At 40.5% G+C, this 15545-nt stretch overlaps 1 protein-coding gene across 2 annotated transcripts in view; it reads left to right on the forward strand.

Moving 5' to 3' along the window:
• Positions 1-15545, forward strand: part of gan (gigaxonin) — a 108832-nt gene that overhangs the window by 30641 nt on the left and 62646 nt on the right. For both annotated transcript variants that reach the window (XM_078544548.1, XM_078544546.1), the window contains exons 4-8: positions 1682-1896; positions 2685-2806; positions 3860-3972; positions 11624-11773; positions 14395-14531. In XM_078544548.1, the coding sequence (XP_078400674.1) occupies positions 1682-1896; positions 2685-2806; positions 3860-3972; positions 11624-11773; positions 14395-14531 (737 nt within the window). The remainder of the gene's footprint in view (positions 1-1681; positions 1897-2684; positions 2807-3859; positions 3973-11623; positions 11774-14394; positions 14532-15545) is intronic.

The raw sequence follows: 15545 nt of genomic DNA on the forward strand, positions 1-15545 counted from the left end.
ACGGTTGAGATAGAAGATCCGCCATGATCATGTTGAATGGCAGAACAGGCTCGAAGAACCGAATGACCTACTCCTGCGTCTATTTTCTATGTTTCAAGGTTCGCCCAACCATCATCTGCTGCTTCATCAATCACATTCCTTCCATCATAAGGCTAGAAGTGGGGATGTTCACAGATGATTGCACAATGTTTTTGACAACTTATGCTGATAGTTTTATTAGGTGCATGTTGTTAATTGAACTACGATTACTTCAAGTAACCAGATATGGTGCTACAGATAATCAGCAATTTAAAAAAATTCTAACCATTATAATATTACTAGATACCAAAAATACATGACCTGTTTGAATTTTGTACTCTAATACTGAGTATTAAAAAAGGACATAGTTGTTCAAAATGTAAAAATGTTGGTGATCCGTCATTTCCTTAATTATGTTTTGTAGCACCCAGGTTTAGGTCTTTACAAAAGTTACATGTACATGTAGGTTTTGATTCAAAAGTCAAGCACGAATGTAAAACTTCCATGTTGTGTACATGAAATTACTTTTCATCCAGTCTAGACTCTTAAAGGGATTCAGTGACATAGTTATACTGTAACTATGAACAATGAATTTCAGATCTGCATGTTGATCCCTGGGTTGAAAATTCACTTCTAGTCACTCAGATGATCTCATCAAAGATATCTGAACAGATATTGCCTAGTTTATGCTGTAGTTATTTTTGTATCACTGGTTTTCTGCTGTTACCTCTCCTGTACTGAAGGTGGCGACTCATGCTAGAGTATAACTTTCCACAGCTGCTTGTTACCTTGCTCGAATGGTCTTTCTTTATAAATGAGCCTGCACAGTATCGGTGAGCTAGACAGCTCAGGATATTTTTATTCTTGGCTGATAACTGCATTTAAATACACTCAGCATGAAGTAAATCATTAATACATTTCTATTCTGATTGTAGATGTATTGTCAAATGATCTTCGTATTTGCCTACCGCCTGGAAAGGTTAAAACCTGTGCTTGTTCGGTGTCTAATAACCAACAGTACCCCTTTGAACCAGGATAGGTCGGGTCACTTTGGGATCAAGGTGGCTCCAAGATGACACATTTAGCAAGGAAACATTGGAACCAAGTTAACCCTTCGTGGCAGGCAGGTGCAAGGTACTCCAGGGCACTGTTCAGGTTAACTCTCACCAGGCTCCAGATGATTCTGCAAACCATCGTCCTTCGGGTATCCCTAAGGCTGATCTCTGCCAATCTGCACCCAAACCCTCCGGGATGTGTCACATGTCCCAATAGGAAGAGGTGTACTGAATATTGGTCAGATAGAAACCCAGTAGTGGGTGTAGTTTGCATTGGAAATATTTAAGCAAGGTATGTGTTAGACAGCCAGCTGCTTCCCAAAAATTCTAAATATTTTCACTTTTTTTCCATTTTTCCAGACTCTTGAAAAATCCTTTCTCTTGTTGTAACATTATTTGGTGGTTGTTCCCAAGTCAAAATTTGCTCTCTACACTTATTTAGAAATGTTAACTTCAAAGTTGATGATTACAAGTTTTATGATGAAATGATTATCTGTTTTATTTTTATTGAAATAACAGGAAAATGTGTGGTTGATTATTAGAAATTGGAAAGTTGCAAATATGTTACACATCCGATATTTAATTATGGAAAAATGTAATTATTTTAGGTTCACATGAAAGATGTGATGTCTGTGGTTTGGGTAAATGGCCTGGATCCTAGTTATCTGCGAGAGCAAATGCTGAATGAACCTGTGGTACGAGAAATTGTCAAGGAGTGTACCAACATTCCCCTCAGCCAGAGAGAAGGCGAGGCTCAGCTGGCTACCTTCAAACCTAGAGGATATTCTGAATGTATAGTGACAGTGGGTGGAGAAGAAAGGAGGTGAGTCCAGTCCAGCAGGCTCAGATTAACTGTCCATATTGTGGCAGAGATGAACCGTTTTATTCGTGTAATTCTCAAACCTGTTTCACCCCCGCACCCGCCTCCTCTAAGTCTTGCAATTGGCAAATAACTTCATTTGTTGAAATGTAATTGCTATAAATGATAAATTGTGGTAAGCTGCAGTCCGAGTGGCCCAGTGCGTTACAGTGTACCACAGATGGTTAGGCATGGCTTGTGGCTGCAAAATACTATGTGGTCAGTTTTCAGTTGAAGTAAGCTTTGGGAGAAAATTGTGTCAATTCAAACTGTTCCAGCATGCAGCAAAACAGAAGTAAAGGAGAAAATTACCCATCCGCCTTATCAGACATGGAATAGTGTATTACTTAGAGCAAAGTCATAAGGGGGAATAGGAATGAAAAATAAATCAATATTTTTATTCAGTGATGCATTACTAATAAGTGGGTACAGTGGAATTGTTTGAAATGGTTAACAGAAGAATTATAGAATCTTATAGCAACAGAGAGGCCATTTGATTCATTATTCTGTGGCTGCTCCCTGAAAGAGCTATGCACTTTATCCTGTTTTTCTGTCCCATGCTTGTCATCTAAATGTTTATTTTTCAAGTTTTCATCCACTTCTCCATTAAAGGTTATTATACATTCTGCTTCCACCATTCTTTCTGGTAGGCATGCCATGTCCTAACAAGCTTTTCTGTTTAAAAAAAAACACCCTACATTTCTGAAGGTAAAACTATCTCATATATTGATCAGTATTTCATTATTCTTTAGTACACGGAAACCTACAGCTGTGATGCGGTGCATGTGCCCATTATATGACCGTAATAGACAACTTTGGATAGAATTGGCCCCAATGAGTATTCCACGCATTAACCATGGAATATTGTCAGCAGGTAAGACACCATCATCTCGGCTGATACAGCACGCGCCATTTACAAACATTTGTTAATGAATGACCTGCCTGTTATCATAATTATTTTATATATAATTTCTGAAGGCAGCATCAATGAAAATACATTGCATGCACAAAATGCCTGAAATTCACTGATCTTTTTCATGGTTTTGGATTAAAACAATTAAGTAAGCAGAACATTAAGAAGTAAAAAAAAAACTGTAATGTATATTGAATCATGGTTGCTAATGATGGGCTGACTCTTAAACTTCCTGTGGTATTGGGTGTAACATGCATCATTTGAGTACAACAGCCAACTGTATTTATTTGTATCTGCTTGTTTGAAGCTACTACAATAACTTAAAGGCAGTGTTTTTCCTTACCATGAACCAAAAGAAAACACTCCGTCTTTAGCACTTTCAGAGATTGCCTTATAACACATGTTACAAGTGTGTAAGGTTTGGATTAGTTGATTTGACACTCACCAAATACTCCTTGAAACCACTTTATAAAACTGTTAGCAGCTCTAAGCAACCACTATACTGTCTAGAAGTTGGCTGGACCATTGATGCATGCTGTCAAAACTACTGTTGTATTCTTACCAACAATCGCTCCGAGTTACTGAACATAACAGGTCAATATTTTTTCTGTAAGAGTGGCTTTGGCCAATTTCAGTAATCTTCCCATTTGTGATGGGGTTTCATTGAAAGTAGGGAAAGGTACTTCAAAGAAAAGAAAATAATAACCTCTATGAAATCCATTACACAGAGGCATATATAATATCTTTTTGAAAAATATTTTAATATAGATTTCCACACTTCTTTCCCCCACAGCCCCTTGTCATTTTCTTACTTTCAATACATTCCTGCTGGTTGACAAAGCAATATTGCGAGCAGCATTCTGTAGGTGCCTATGTTTTGAAGTGTTCAATTTACAAGTCTCCCTGACAGGTAGAGAATCATTATAGAAGGGTGGGGGCAATGCTGTGACAATTCTGTTTCGAAAAAATGAGGGTTAGAATCCTGAAAAATGTGTTTTCTCTCCTTCCCTGTAGAGGGGTTCCTCTTTGTGCTGGGCGGCCAGGGTTCAGACAAAGCGACTTTAAATTCAGGAGAGAAATATGACTCCGATACAAACTGCTGGAGTCCCATTCCTCCAATGAATGAGGTAAGTGTCTGCATTCTGTATTCTTTAAAGTTGTCCAAGCTCATGATTCACTGAATTACATTTGATGTTGGTTTCTTGATAATTTTATTAATGTAATTAGAAGTTATTGTGCTTGAGCTGTACTAGCTTTGCAAAATAGTTTTTTTTTACAAAAAGAAGACCCTGGAGTAAATTTGGCAAATCTACTGTGTTGGACATCTGTCTTATTTTGAATATAACAGTTACTGTTTTTAGCCAGCAGGTTTCAATTCCCCCACTGCATATCAGCAAAACATTTCTAACCAAAGAAGGATATTCTGTGTTACTATGGTGCATTACAGTTCATTGTCTTCCTTGATCTCTCTGCAGCCTTTGACTTTGTCAGCTGTTGATGTCGTCAGCCACATCATCCTCCTCCAATAGCTCCCCTGTGTACAGATCAGTGGGTTTGCTGTATGCTCAGTGTAGCCAGCGCATCTATTCCCAGTCCTGTATTCTGACCTTGAGTCGCATACAGCCTTTTCCCTTTCTTATATAATTGCTGCCCTTTGCTGATATTATCTATGGGTATAGAGTCACTCCCACATGTTATGCCCATGACACCTAGTTCCATCTCCCCACCTGTTTCAACTTCTGTACTATCTCTGTGTTGTCAGACTGCTTGACTGGCAGCCAATCTGGATAAGTAAATATCAGGAAGACTCAAAACATGGACAGCGCCACAGTCACAAACTCCATTACCTCTGCAGCCTCCATTCCGCTACTCAAGTTAAGCAGGATTGTTCAGCATGGCCTTCGAACCCCTGTCCTCTCCATTGTAAAGATTGCCAACTTCCAGCTCCAATCTTTGCCTGACCTTAGCCAATCTGCTGCTGAAACCCTCATCTATGCTTTTTGTCTTCTCCAGACTCATTTCAAATGCTAAACTGTCCCAGAACAAAGGGTGAGTGGAATTGGTGCTACCACAGGCACATTGGTCTTTACAATTAGAAAGAAATTAAGTGTTGTTCAGAGTGAGTGGGTGTACAATTTAAGGTTTTTGGAACAAACCATCCCCCCCCACCCCCGTAATTGTCAGTAATTGTGAAAGAAAGCACAAAGGTAGGGGAAGAGGAAATGAAATGGTTGCATTGGGCTAGATGCAAAAATTTTTACATACTGTACTTTTGCTAGTTGTAGTCAGTGAGTATCACTGAGTGCCCCAGTATACAAAGTTTAAAAGTTGGTCTTTGTTAATACACAATTTTCCAGTCTCCAATTTGAGATTTGTCTACACCATCAACAGAGGGAGTCAGTGGCCTAGAAAGTCATCTGCATGATGCCTCCTAAGCCTCCAATGTAGTGGAAAGGGAGCACAACCTCATTATGTATCAGGAGTGTTCCATCCGTCATATTGGTACAGGCCAGAAAAGGGCATTAGGCCCTTTCCACCTGCATATCCCTAACTCCTGTTTGAAGCCTCCACTGCAAGATTAGCTTGCCCTGAGGCAGCTGTGACAGCACTTGCTGCACTCATGAAAGCCAGGTCCAAATGTGATTGATGGCCGATCCATAAAGGAACTGCATGAATAGGTTATCCATAAAGGGCATGTGTGTTAGATCCCAACCAACAAGGTAATTTATATAAAATACTCTGCAGAAACATAGAAAATAGGAGCAGGAGTAGGTCATTTGACCCTTCAAGTCTGCTTCGCCATTCAATATGATCATGGCTGATCCTCTATCTTAAAGCCATACTCCCGCTCTCTCTCCATACCCCTTGACACTTTGAGTCTGGAAATCTATCTATTTTCTTAAATATATTTAGTGACTTGGCCTCCACAGCCTTCTGTGGTAGAGAATTCCACAGGTTCACCACCCTCTGAGTGAAGAGGTTTCTCCTCATCTCAGTCCTAAATGGCCTGCCCCGTATCCTGAGACTGTGACCCCTTGTTCTAGACACCCAGCCAGAGGAAATATCATCCCTGTATCCAGTCTGTCCAGCTCTGTCAGAATTTTATACGTTTCAATGAGATCCCCTCTCATTCTTCTAAACTCCAGTGAATACAAGCCAATCTCTCCTCGTATGACAATCCTGCCAACCCAGGAATCAGTCCGGTAAACCTTCACTGCACTCCCTCTATGGCATGTATATCCTTTCTTGGGAAAGGAGACCAAAACTACACACACTACTCCAGGCGTGGTCTCACCAAGGCTCAGTACAGCTACAGTAAGACATCCTTGCTCCTGTACTCAAGTCCTCTTGCAATGAAGGCCAACATACCATTTGCCTTCTTAACTGCTTACTGCTCCTGCACGCTTGCTTTCGGTGATTGGTGTACATCAACATTTCCCAATCTATCACTATTTAAATAATACTCTGCCATTGTGTTTTTCCTACCAAAGTGAATAACTTCACACTTATCCACATTATACTGCATCTGCCATGCATGTGCCCACTCACCCAACTTGTCTAAATAGCCTTGAAGCCTCTTAATGTCCTACTCACCACTCACATTCCCACCAAGTTTTGTATCATCGGCAAACTTGGAAATATTACATTTTGTTCCCTCATCCAAATCATTGATATATATTGTGATAGCTGGGGCCCAAGCACTGATCCCTGCAGTACTCCGCTAGTCACCGCCTGCCATTCTGAAAAAGACCTATTTATTCCTACTTTGTTTCCTGTCTGCTAACCAATTCTTAATCCATGCCAATATATTACCCCCATTTCCATGTGCTTTAAATTTGCACGCTTATCTCTTATGTGGGACTTTTCAAAAGCTCTCTGAAAATCCAAATACATCACATCTACTGGTTCTCCCTTATCTATCCTGCTAGTTATGTCCTCAAAAAAAACTCCAGTAGGTTTGTCAAACATGATGTCTCTTTCATAAATCCATGTTGACTTTGTCTAATCCCATTGATATATTTTCTAAGTGTCCTTATCATATCCTTCATATTAGACTCTAGCATTTTCCCTACTACTGTTGTTAGGCTAACCGGTCTGTAATTCCATGTTTTCTTCTTCCATCTTTTTTTAAATAGTGGGGTTACATTTGCCACCCTCCAGTCTCCTTGGACTGTTCCAGAATCTACATCTAGGAACTTGTGCCACAATTGGGACGGCTCTCTCACAGACTAGTCAGGCAACAGCCTGACATAGTCATACTCTCAGAATCCTACCTTACAGATAATGTCCCAGACACCACCATCACCGTCCCTGGGTATGTCCTGTCCCACCAGCAGGACAGACCCAGCAGAGGTGGCAACATATTGGTATACAGCCGGGAGGGAGTTGCCCTGGGAATCTTAACATCGACTCGGAGGAGCAATGAATATTGCAGGGGTGCAGAATGTACTCTGGGTGGGGGACTTCAATGTCCATCACCAAGAGTGGCTCAATGGCAGCACTACTGACCGAGCTGGCTGAGTCCTAAAGGACGTAGCTGCCATATATAAAAGCAAAATACTGCGGATGCTGGAAATCTGAAATAAAATAGAAAATGCTGGAAAAATTCAGAAGGTCTGACATCATCTGTGGAGAGAGAAACAGAGTTAACGTTTTGAGTCCATATGACTCTTCTGAGCTGCTAGACTGGGTCTGCAGCAGGTGGTGAGGGAACCAACAAGAGGGAAGAACATACTTGACCTCATCCTCACCAACCTGTCTGCTGCAGATGCATCTGTCCATGACACTATCGGTAGGAGTGACCACCACACAGTCCTTGTGGAGATGAAGTCTCGACTTCATATTGAGGATACCCATGGTTGCTCTACCACCATGCTAAAAGTGATAGATTTTGAACAGATCTAGCAACTCAAGACTGGGCAACCATGAGGCGCTGTGGGCAATCGGCAACAGTAGAATTGTACTCGACCACAATCTGTAACCTCATGGCCCAGCATATACTCCACTCCACCACTACCACTAAGCCAAGGGATCAACCCTGGCTCAATGAACAGTGCAGGAGGTCATGCCAGGAACAGCACCAGGCAATCCTTTTTTTAAAAAAGGTGTCAGCTTGGTGAAGCTACAGCACAGGACTAATTGTATGCCAACAGCATAAGTAACAAGTGATAGACAGAGCTAAGTAATTCTACAACCAACGGATCAGATCTAAGCTTTGCAGACCTGCCACATCTAGCCATGAATGGTGGTGGACAATTAAACAACTCATTGGAGGAGGAGGCTTCACAAATATCCCCATCCTCAATGATGTGCTGGAGAGTCCAGCACATAGTGCAAAAGTTAAGGCTGAAGCATTTGCTACAATCTTAAGCCAGAAATGCCAAGTGAATGATCCATCTCAGCCACCTCCAGAGGGCACCAGCATCACGGATGCCAATCTTCAGCCAATTCAATTTACTTCACTTGATATCAAGAAATGGCTGAAGGCACTGGATACTGCAAAGGCTGTGGACCCTGACAATATTCCGGCAATGGCATTGAAGACTTGCGCTCCAGAACTTGCTGCACCCCTAGCCAAGCTGTTCTAGTATAGCTACAACACTGGCATCTACCCAGCAATGTGGAAAATTGCCCAGTTAAGTCCTGTACACAGAAAGCAGGACAAATCCAATCCGGCCAATTACCACCCCATCAGTCTACTCTCGATCATCAGTAAAGTAATGGAAGGGGTCATCGACAGTGCTATCAAGCGGCACTTGCTTAGCAATAACCTGCTCACTAATGCTCGGTTTGGGTTTTGCCTGGGCCACTCAGTTCCTGACCTCATTACAATCTTGGTTCAAACATAGACAAAAAAGCTGAACTCCAGAGTTGAAGTGAGAGTGACATCAAGGCCGCATTTGACGGAGTGTGGCATCAAGGAGCCATAGGAAAACTGGAGTCAATGGGAATTGGGGAAAGCTCTCTGCTGGTTGGAGTCATACCTAGCACAAAGGAAGATGGTTGTGGTTGTTGGAGCTCCGTCATCTCAGCTCCAGGACATCACTGCAGGAGTTCCTCAGGGTAGTGTCCTAGGACCAACCATCTTCAGCTGCTTCATCATGACCTTCCTTCCATCATAAGGTCAGAAGTGGGGATGTTTGATGATGTTCAGCACCATTCGTGACTCTCGGATGCTGAAGCAGTTCATGTTCAAACGTAGCAAGGCTTGGGCTGACATGTGGCAAGTAACATTCGTGCCATACAAGTGTCAGGCAATGACCATCTCCAACAAGAGAGAACCTAACCATCGACCCATGACATTCAATGGCATTACCATCGCTGAATTCCCCACTAGCAACATCTTGGAGGGTTACCATTGACCAGAAACTGAACTGGACTAGCCATATAAATACTGTGGCTACAAGAGCAGGTCAGAGGCTAGGAATCCTGCAGCGAGTAACTCACCTCCTGACTCCCCAAAGCCTGTCCACAATCTATAAGGCACAAGTCAGTAGTGTGATGGGAATACTCTCCTTTTGCTCAGATATGTGCAGCTTCAACAACACTCAAGAAGCTTAACACCATCTAGGACAAAGCAGCCTGCTTGATTGACACCCCATCCACAAACGTTCACTCCATGCACCGCCGATGCACAGTAGCAGCAGTGTGTACCATCTACAAGATGGACTGTAGAAACTCACCAAGGCTCTAGACAGTACGTTCCAAACTCACGACCACTACCATCTCGAAGGACAAGGGCAGTATATACATGGGAACACCACCAATTGGAAGTTCCCCTCCAAGCCGCTCACCGTCCTGAATATGGAAATATATCGCCGTTCCGTCACTTTCACTAGATCAAAATCCTGGAACTGCCTCCCTAACAGCACTGTGGGTGTACCTACACCACATGGTCTGCAGCAGTTCAAGAAGGCAGCTCACCACCATCTTCTCAAGGGCAATTAGGGATGTGCAATAAATGCTGGCCTAGCCAGTGAAGCCCACATCCCATGAACGAATAAAAAAATTTATCACCCCTTGGGATTTATCGGCTTTAAGTTCCATTAATTTCTCTAGCACTTTTTTTTAGTAATACTAATTTCCATCAATTCCTCCTCCTCACTAGACCCTTGGTTCCCTCGCATTTCTGGGAAGTTATTTGTGCCTTGCTTCTTGAAGACAGAGCTAATGTAGTTTTTAATTGTTCTGCCGTTTCCTTGTCCCCTATTATAAATTCTCCCGTTTCGGACTCTTAAGTCTTCACTAATCTTTTTCTTTTTACATATTTATAGAAGCTTCCACAGTCCCCTATTTTCCCCCTCTTAATCAATCTCTTGGTCTTGTTGAATTCTAAACTCCTCCCTATCCTGAGGCTTGCTACTTTTTCTAACAACTTTATATGGCTCCTCTTTGGATCTAATACTATTTTTCATTTATTTTGTTAGCCATGGTTGGGCCATTTTTCCTGTTTTGTTTTTGTGCCAGAAAAGAATGTATAACTGTTGCAATGCATACATTCATTCCTTAAATATTAGCCATGCCTATCCACCATCATGCCTTTTAATGAAGATCCCTGATCTATTTTAGCCAACTCACGGCTACGTTCGTAGTTTTCTTTGTTTAGATTCAGGACCTTAGTTTTGGATCGGACTACTTCACTTCCCATCCTAATGAAGAATTCTAACCATCGACCCATGACATTCAATGGCATTACCATCGCTGAATTCCCCACTAGCAACATCTTGGAGGGTTACCATTGACCAGAAACTGAACTGGACTAGCCATATAAATACTGTGGCTACAAGAGCAGGTCAGAGGCTAGGAATCCTGCAGCGAGTAACTCACCTCCTATAGTCACTGCTCCTTAAAAGATCCCGCACAACACGATTATTAATTAACCCCTTCTCATTGCACAATACCAAATCTAGGATAGCCTGTTCCTAGTTGGCTCCTCGATGTACTGATCTAAAAAACCATCTCGTACACACTCCAGGAATTCATCCGCCACAGTATTATTGCTAATTTGCCCAGTCTATATTTAGATTAAAGTCACCTATGATTACTGTAGCACCCTTGTTACATGCATCTCTAATTTCCTGTTTAATGCTGTCCCCTACCTTACCACTACTGTTTGGAAGCCTTTATACAATTCCCACTAATGTTTTGCGCCCCTTTCTGCTTCTTAGCTCCAAATTTATTAGTTGAATTTAATTTCCACCAGTCGCCGTGGTGGGATTTGAGCCTCTGCCCCCAGAGGATTAACCTGGGCATCTGGGTTACTAGTCCAGCAACCTTACCACCATGCCACCATCTCCCCATCTACCATCTGCCCATATGAATGTAGAGTCAGAAAGAAAAGGAGTGGTCCTCCAAACTCACATTCAAAGAACATGGGCCATTGCCGTCCATTGTCAACGTCCTCTATTGATTCCTACTCCTACATCACTCACTTGAGATCTGGTGTGATGTGAGCAGCAGTTTGATCTGCAATCGTGCTTAATCTGCAAGCTGCCTGTTCGTCTTAGAAATGCTTATTACCTCACCATTCAAACCATTAAAAATAATTTCAAAATGTTTATCATTTTAATATTTGGATTTTTGTTCTAGAACGAGTTGCATTTAAATAGCATTTTTAATATCGTAAAATGTCCAGCAAAGAAGTGGGCATTTTTCAAAGTTAAGCATATTTTGGTTTGTTGTACAGTTCTGGAAATGTTATTCTTTATCCTGGCCTTCCTCCTAAATAGTAGGGCTAAAATTGATTATTCAGTTTTAAACATAAATATGTATTTTCAGGCAAGACACAATTTTGGAATTGTGGCAATAGATGGAGTTCTTTACATTCTGGGTGGTGAAGATGGGGAAAAGGAGCTACTATCAATGGAGGCCTATGATATTCACACTAAGACATGGACTAAACAACCTAATATGACTATGGTTCGTAAGGTGAGGATTATTAAGTTTGCTATTTGGAGAGAACTGCTAATATCTTTGTTACAACATGCTGACTTGTGCAGTCACAGTGCAATGGTAATTGAAATTTTGTATGTACTTGTAAAATGCTCAGTTCCAAGATCAGTGAATCTCATCCATTGAATTAAGTGAAGTTATAACAAGTAATTGCTTATATTTTAACCGCGTTACTGGGTACTGTTCTCCCTCTGCAAAAAATATAGAACTTTGTCTGGTGTATTACTATATATGTAAATAATAAAATGTATAAAAATAGGAAAACAGGCTCCCTTCAAAACTTGAATTTCAACCAGCATTTCAAAGTTAGTCAGCTTCGTGGTTGCGTGAAAGCAAGCATAGTCAGAGGTTCATTTGTAATCGGAGCACATTATAGGATCAGCAGTATGATTTCCATCTGCTGACGCTAAGTTACCTGTTCTTGCAATACAACTAGCTCGAGATTGATGACATTTGCTAAGGATGGTTAAATACAGAATTGACCATCCTATTACAACCCAGTTGGTGTGAAAACAATATAAATTTGAGGTACATTTTGGCCAACTGACTTTAGTTAGTGACTTGGGAATGTTCCAAGTTCAATTTTACTCTGTGCTCTTAACTGACTTCAACTGATAGATAAGCCCTTTACCCATTAAACAGGGACGCTAGTATGTATGATAATGCACTTAATTTATTATTGACAAAATATTAACCTTAAACCCCTAACCAATCATGCAGAATAATGCACACCAGTCCTCCATCCAAAACTCCCGTTTGTGGATATAATGAGGACTGTGATTTCTACAGGCCTATTCACACCATAGGATCTTGAAAGTACTGAGAGATCTCTATTTCTGTCTGAGTAAAAACGTGGTAACTCTTTGTTTTTGTTTTCCTTGTTATCTGAAACTCTTAATGATGATGATTTCTCATCATTTAGTTGTTTGAATCGATTGCGATGAGAGGCCCCATGCCTGTCCACACCAGTTAATTTCCATGATTGTTTTCCCCGAGCCATAGCTCATTGAAAACAACCTTTGATGCACGTTCTCATAGCAGCATTTATTGCGGCATTTATATTGCCTTTCTACCGCCTCCTGTTGTGATGAAAAGCCTTTGTTTGTTTTAAAAGCCTTTGTATGTTTCAATCTTAATTGATTAAGCTCAGTATTTCTCCACCTAGGTTATATTGCTATATGAGCTTACTTTTACGGTACAATATATTTGGTTCTGAAACTCATACTTCCTTAATGTTGTCAGCATCATTAAAGGCAAAGACAGGCTTTATGACAACATAATTTAAACCAATTCTGTCTACATTACTTTTGTTTTAACTGTTTAAAAACAAAATAGTAGTGTAAAAACACCAATATTCTTACATCAACCAAGTTTGTGATTGGAGGGCTGCAATTAGCATTCACAATTTTGGATTGGGGGGAAAAATAGCAATGGTTCCCATTGCTCATCACTCTTCACTAATGTCTGTTGGAAGAGCACCTATACAGACCAGGTGAAACCAGGTTGGTTTTAGCTCTGACACATTGGCACAGACTTTGTAGTCAGCGGCAAAGCAATGGGGCTGACAAGATGATTCATTAGCATGTAACGGCAGTGATGTCAGCAAACCAGATTTAAACTGCCAACTGAAAAGTTAAAAAAACACATTACAGAGATGACTAGATCTTTGTGGACAGCTTTCTTCGCAGTACTGGAAAGCAATGTTAGATGCAGAAACTCATTACACATTGAACTATTCACACACAGCAAACCAGGCTTTTACAGTAAGACTAACAGCCCATGAGTGGAATTTATCAATTCAATTGATTTCCCATTGATTGGAGTTTGGTGGTGCTTCAACAACAAACCACCCCAAAACATACGATCACTGACAGCACCTACTGGATATCTGAGTTTTTCTGCACACGTGAGAACTCTTTCATGGAGTCAGTTTCAGTGCAGCATTGATGACACATGCTGATAGTTTCACTGTCATTACCAGCGCTAAGTCTGGGCCAGTATTGAATCACTTACCAACATTCATTGTCAAGGCTCATATTTGGACGAAGTATCTGGATGCTTCTGATGCTCGTGAAACTGTAAAAATGAACACCTTCAGAATATGGGATAAGGATGAAAACTGAAAGGTGGCGCAAAAGCAAAGTGCACATTTAAATGTTCAAATTTTCTGATATGTAAATATCCTGCACACCTTGTCAACGTTGGAAAAATTCAGCCAATTCACTAATCAATTTTAACATTTCAGGACTTGTTCACGGATTTCTTTAAATCTTTATTTAAATTTCTTTAAAAGCTTGTTATCTCCCTCCTAGTTAATTAAACAGTTACTTTGAGGCATTTTATTGCTTCTCCTCCTTCTTGTCTCCCCTTTCTCCACTGTCTGTGCTGCCTGAACTCTCCCGCTCAGATGCCATCTTCTTGTAAGCCGTCTCAAAGAGCTTCAGTGAGGCTTGCTGTAGGTTGGATGCTGCAGCTTTGATGGTTTCGCCTGTTTATTTACAAATTTTATTTACAATAAAAAACAATTTAATTGTTTTTAAATTGAGGATAGCTATTGAAAGGTTGGATTTTCCACATTTTCATCTGTTTTCTAATAGATTGGCTGCTATGCAGCAATGAAGAAAAAGATTTATGCAATGGGTGGTGGCTCATATGGAAAATTGTTTGAATCTGTTGAGTGCTATGATCCCAAGACCCAGCAGTGGACTGCAATCTGCCCATTGAAAGAAAAAAGGTTAGTGTGTAATCAGCTTTTTCTGTAAGTAATGTATTAAAATGGCAGCTGTGCATGGATTTATGTTTTAATAAGCGATTATCTGCTTAAATGATTTGATTTTTTTTTATGGAAGAAGCCATAATGGTTTTTTTTCCAAAAGCCATCTTGGCTAACTTCATGTGGGGAAATTTGATCAGTTCAAATGCATTTTGCTCACTATTAATGTGAAGCAAATGAAAACAACACTGCAACCACCACTGGTGAATTGACTTTCAATTACTGATTACTGAATAGAGCAGAGCACAATATATGATGCAATTGTATTAATCCTTTGCTAACTGCTTCTGGTGGAATTTTAAAATAAGAATTGGTGACACTAAAGTGATGATTGTGTTGCAGAGTTGAACAACATTGTGTTATAGATTCTGCTGTAGTGTCCCTTGTGTACAGTTTGGCACTGCTAGTGTATTTTGGAAGAGGCAGCACCTGGGATTGCCAGGAACTGAGTCTTCCTGAAAACTTCATACTGACACAACAACAGCTCTGCGAAGGAGGGAGTTTCGCCATTAACACCCTGTTTTTAAATATCAACATTGCTGTGAGTTAACGATTTAATGCCCTGCCTGTTTTCCTTGATAGTTTTTAAGGTGGCAAATATTTGTTTAAGCAATCAGTAAAATCTCATTGGAGGAAACTGGTTGTGGGGGGGGGGGGGGGGCAGTTACTGAGTTCAACAATAGAAATGAACCAAGTTACCTGATTGAACAGCTTGTGATTAGCACATAATAGGAATTCTCCTTTGTTAATGTAAATTTCACTCAGTAATTCCCCTTCAAAACTCTTCCCATAATGATGTAATCTTCACTGTTTAAATCAGAAATTTGAACATGCTTAAGTTCTAGTACTGCATAGTTGTATTCAATGCAACTTTTTTAACACTTTGAGAGAAAATTGATTTTTAAAATAAATATTTGATGTGCCCTAATAATTGTCTGCTTTTCCATCACAAACAAATTGAGCATGTTAAAGTGA

Source organism: Cetorhinus maximus, chromosome 6 (assembly GCF_964194155.1).
Source record: "Cetorhinus maximus chromosome 6, sCetMax3.hap1.1, whole genome shotgun sequence".
In the NCBI taxonomy this organism is placed as follows: Eukaryota; Metazoa; Chordata; class Chondrichthyes; order Lamniformes; family Cetorhinidae; genus Cetorhinus; species Cetorhinus maximus.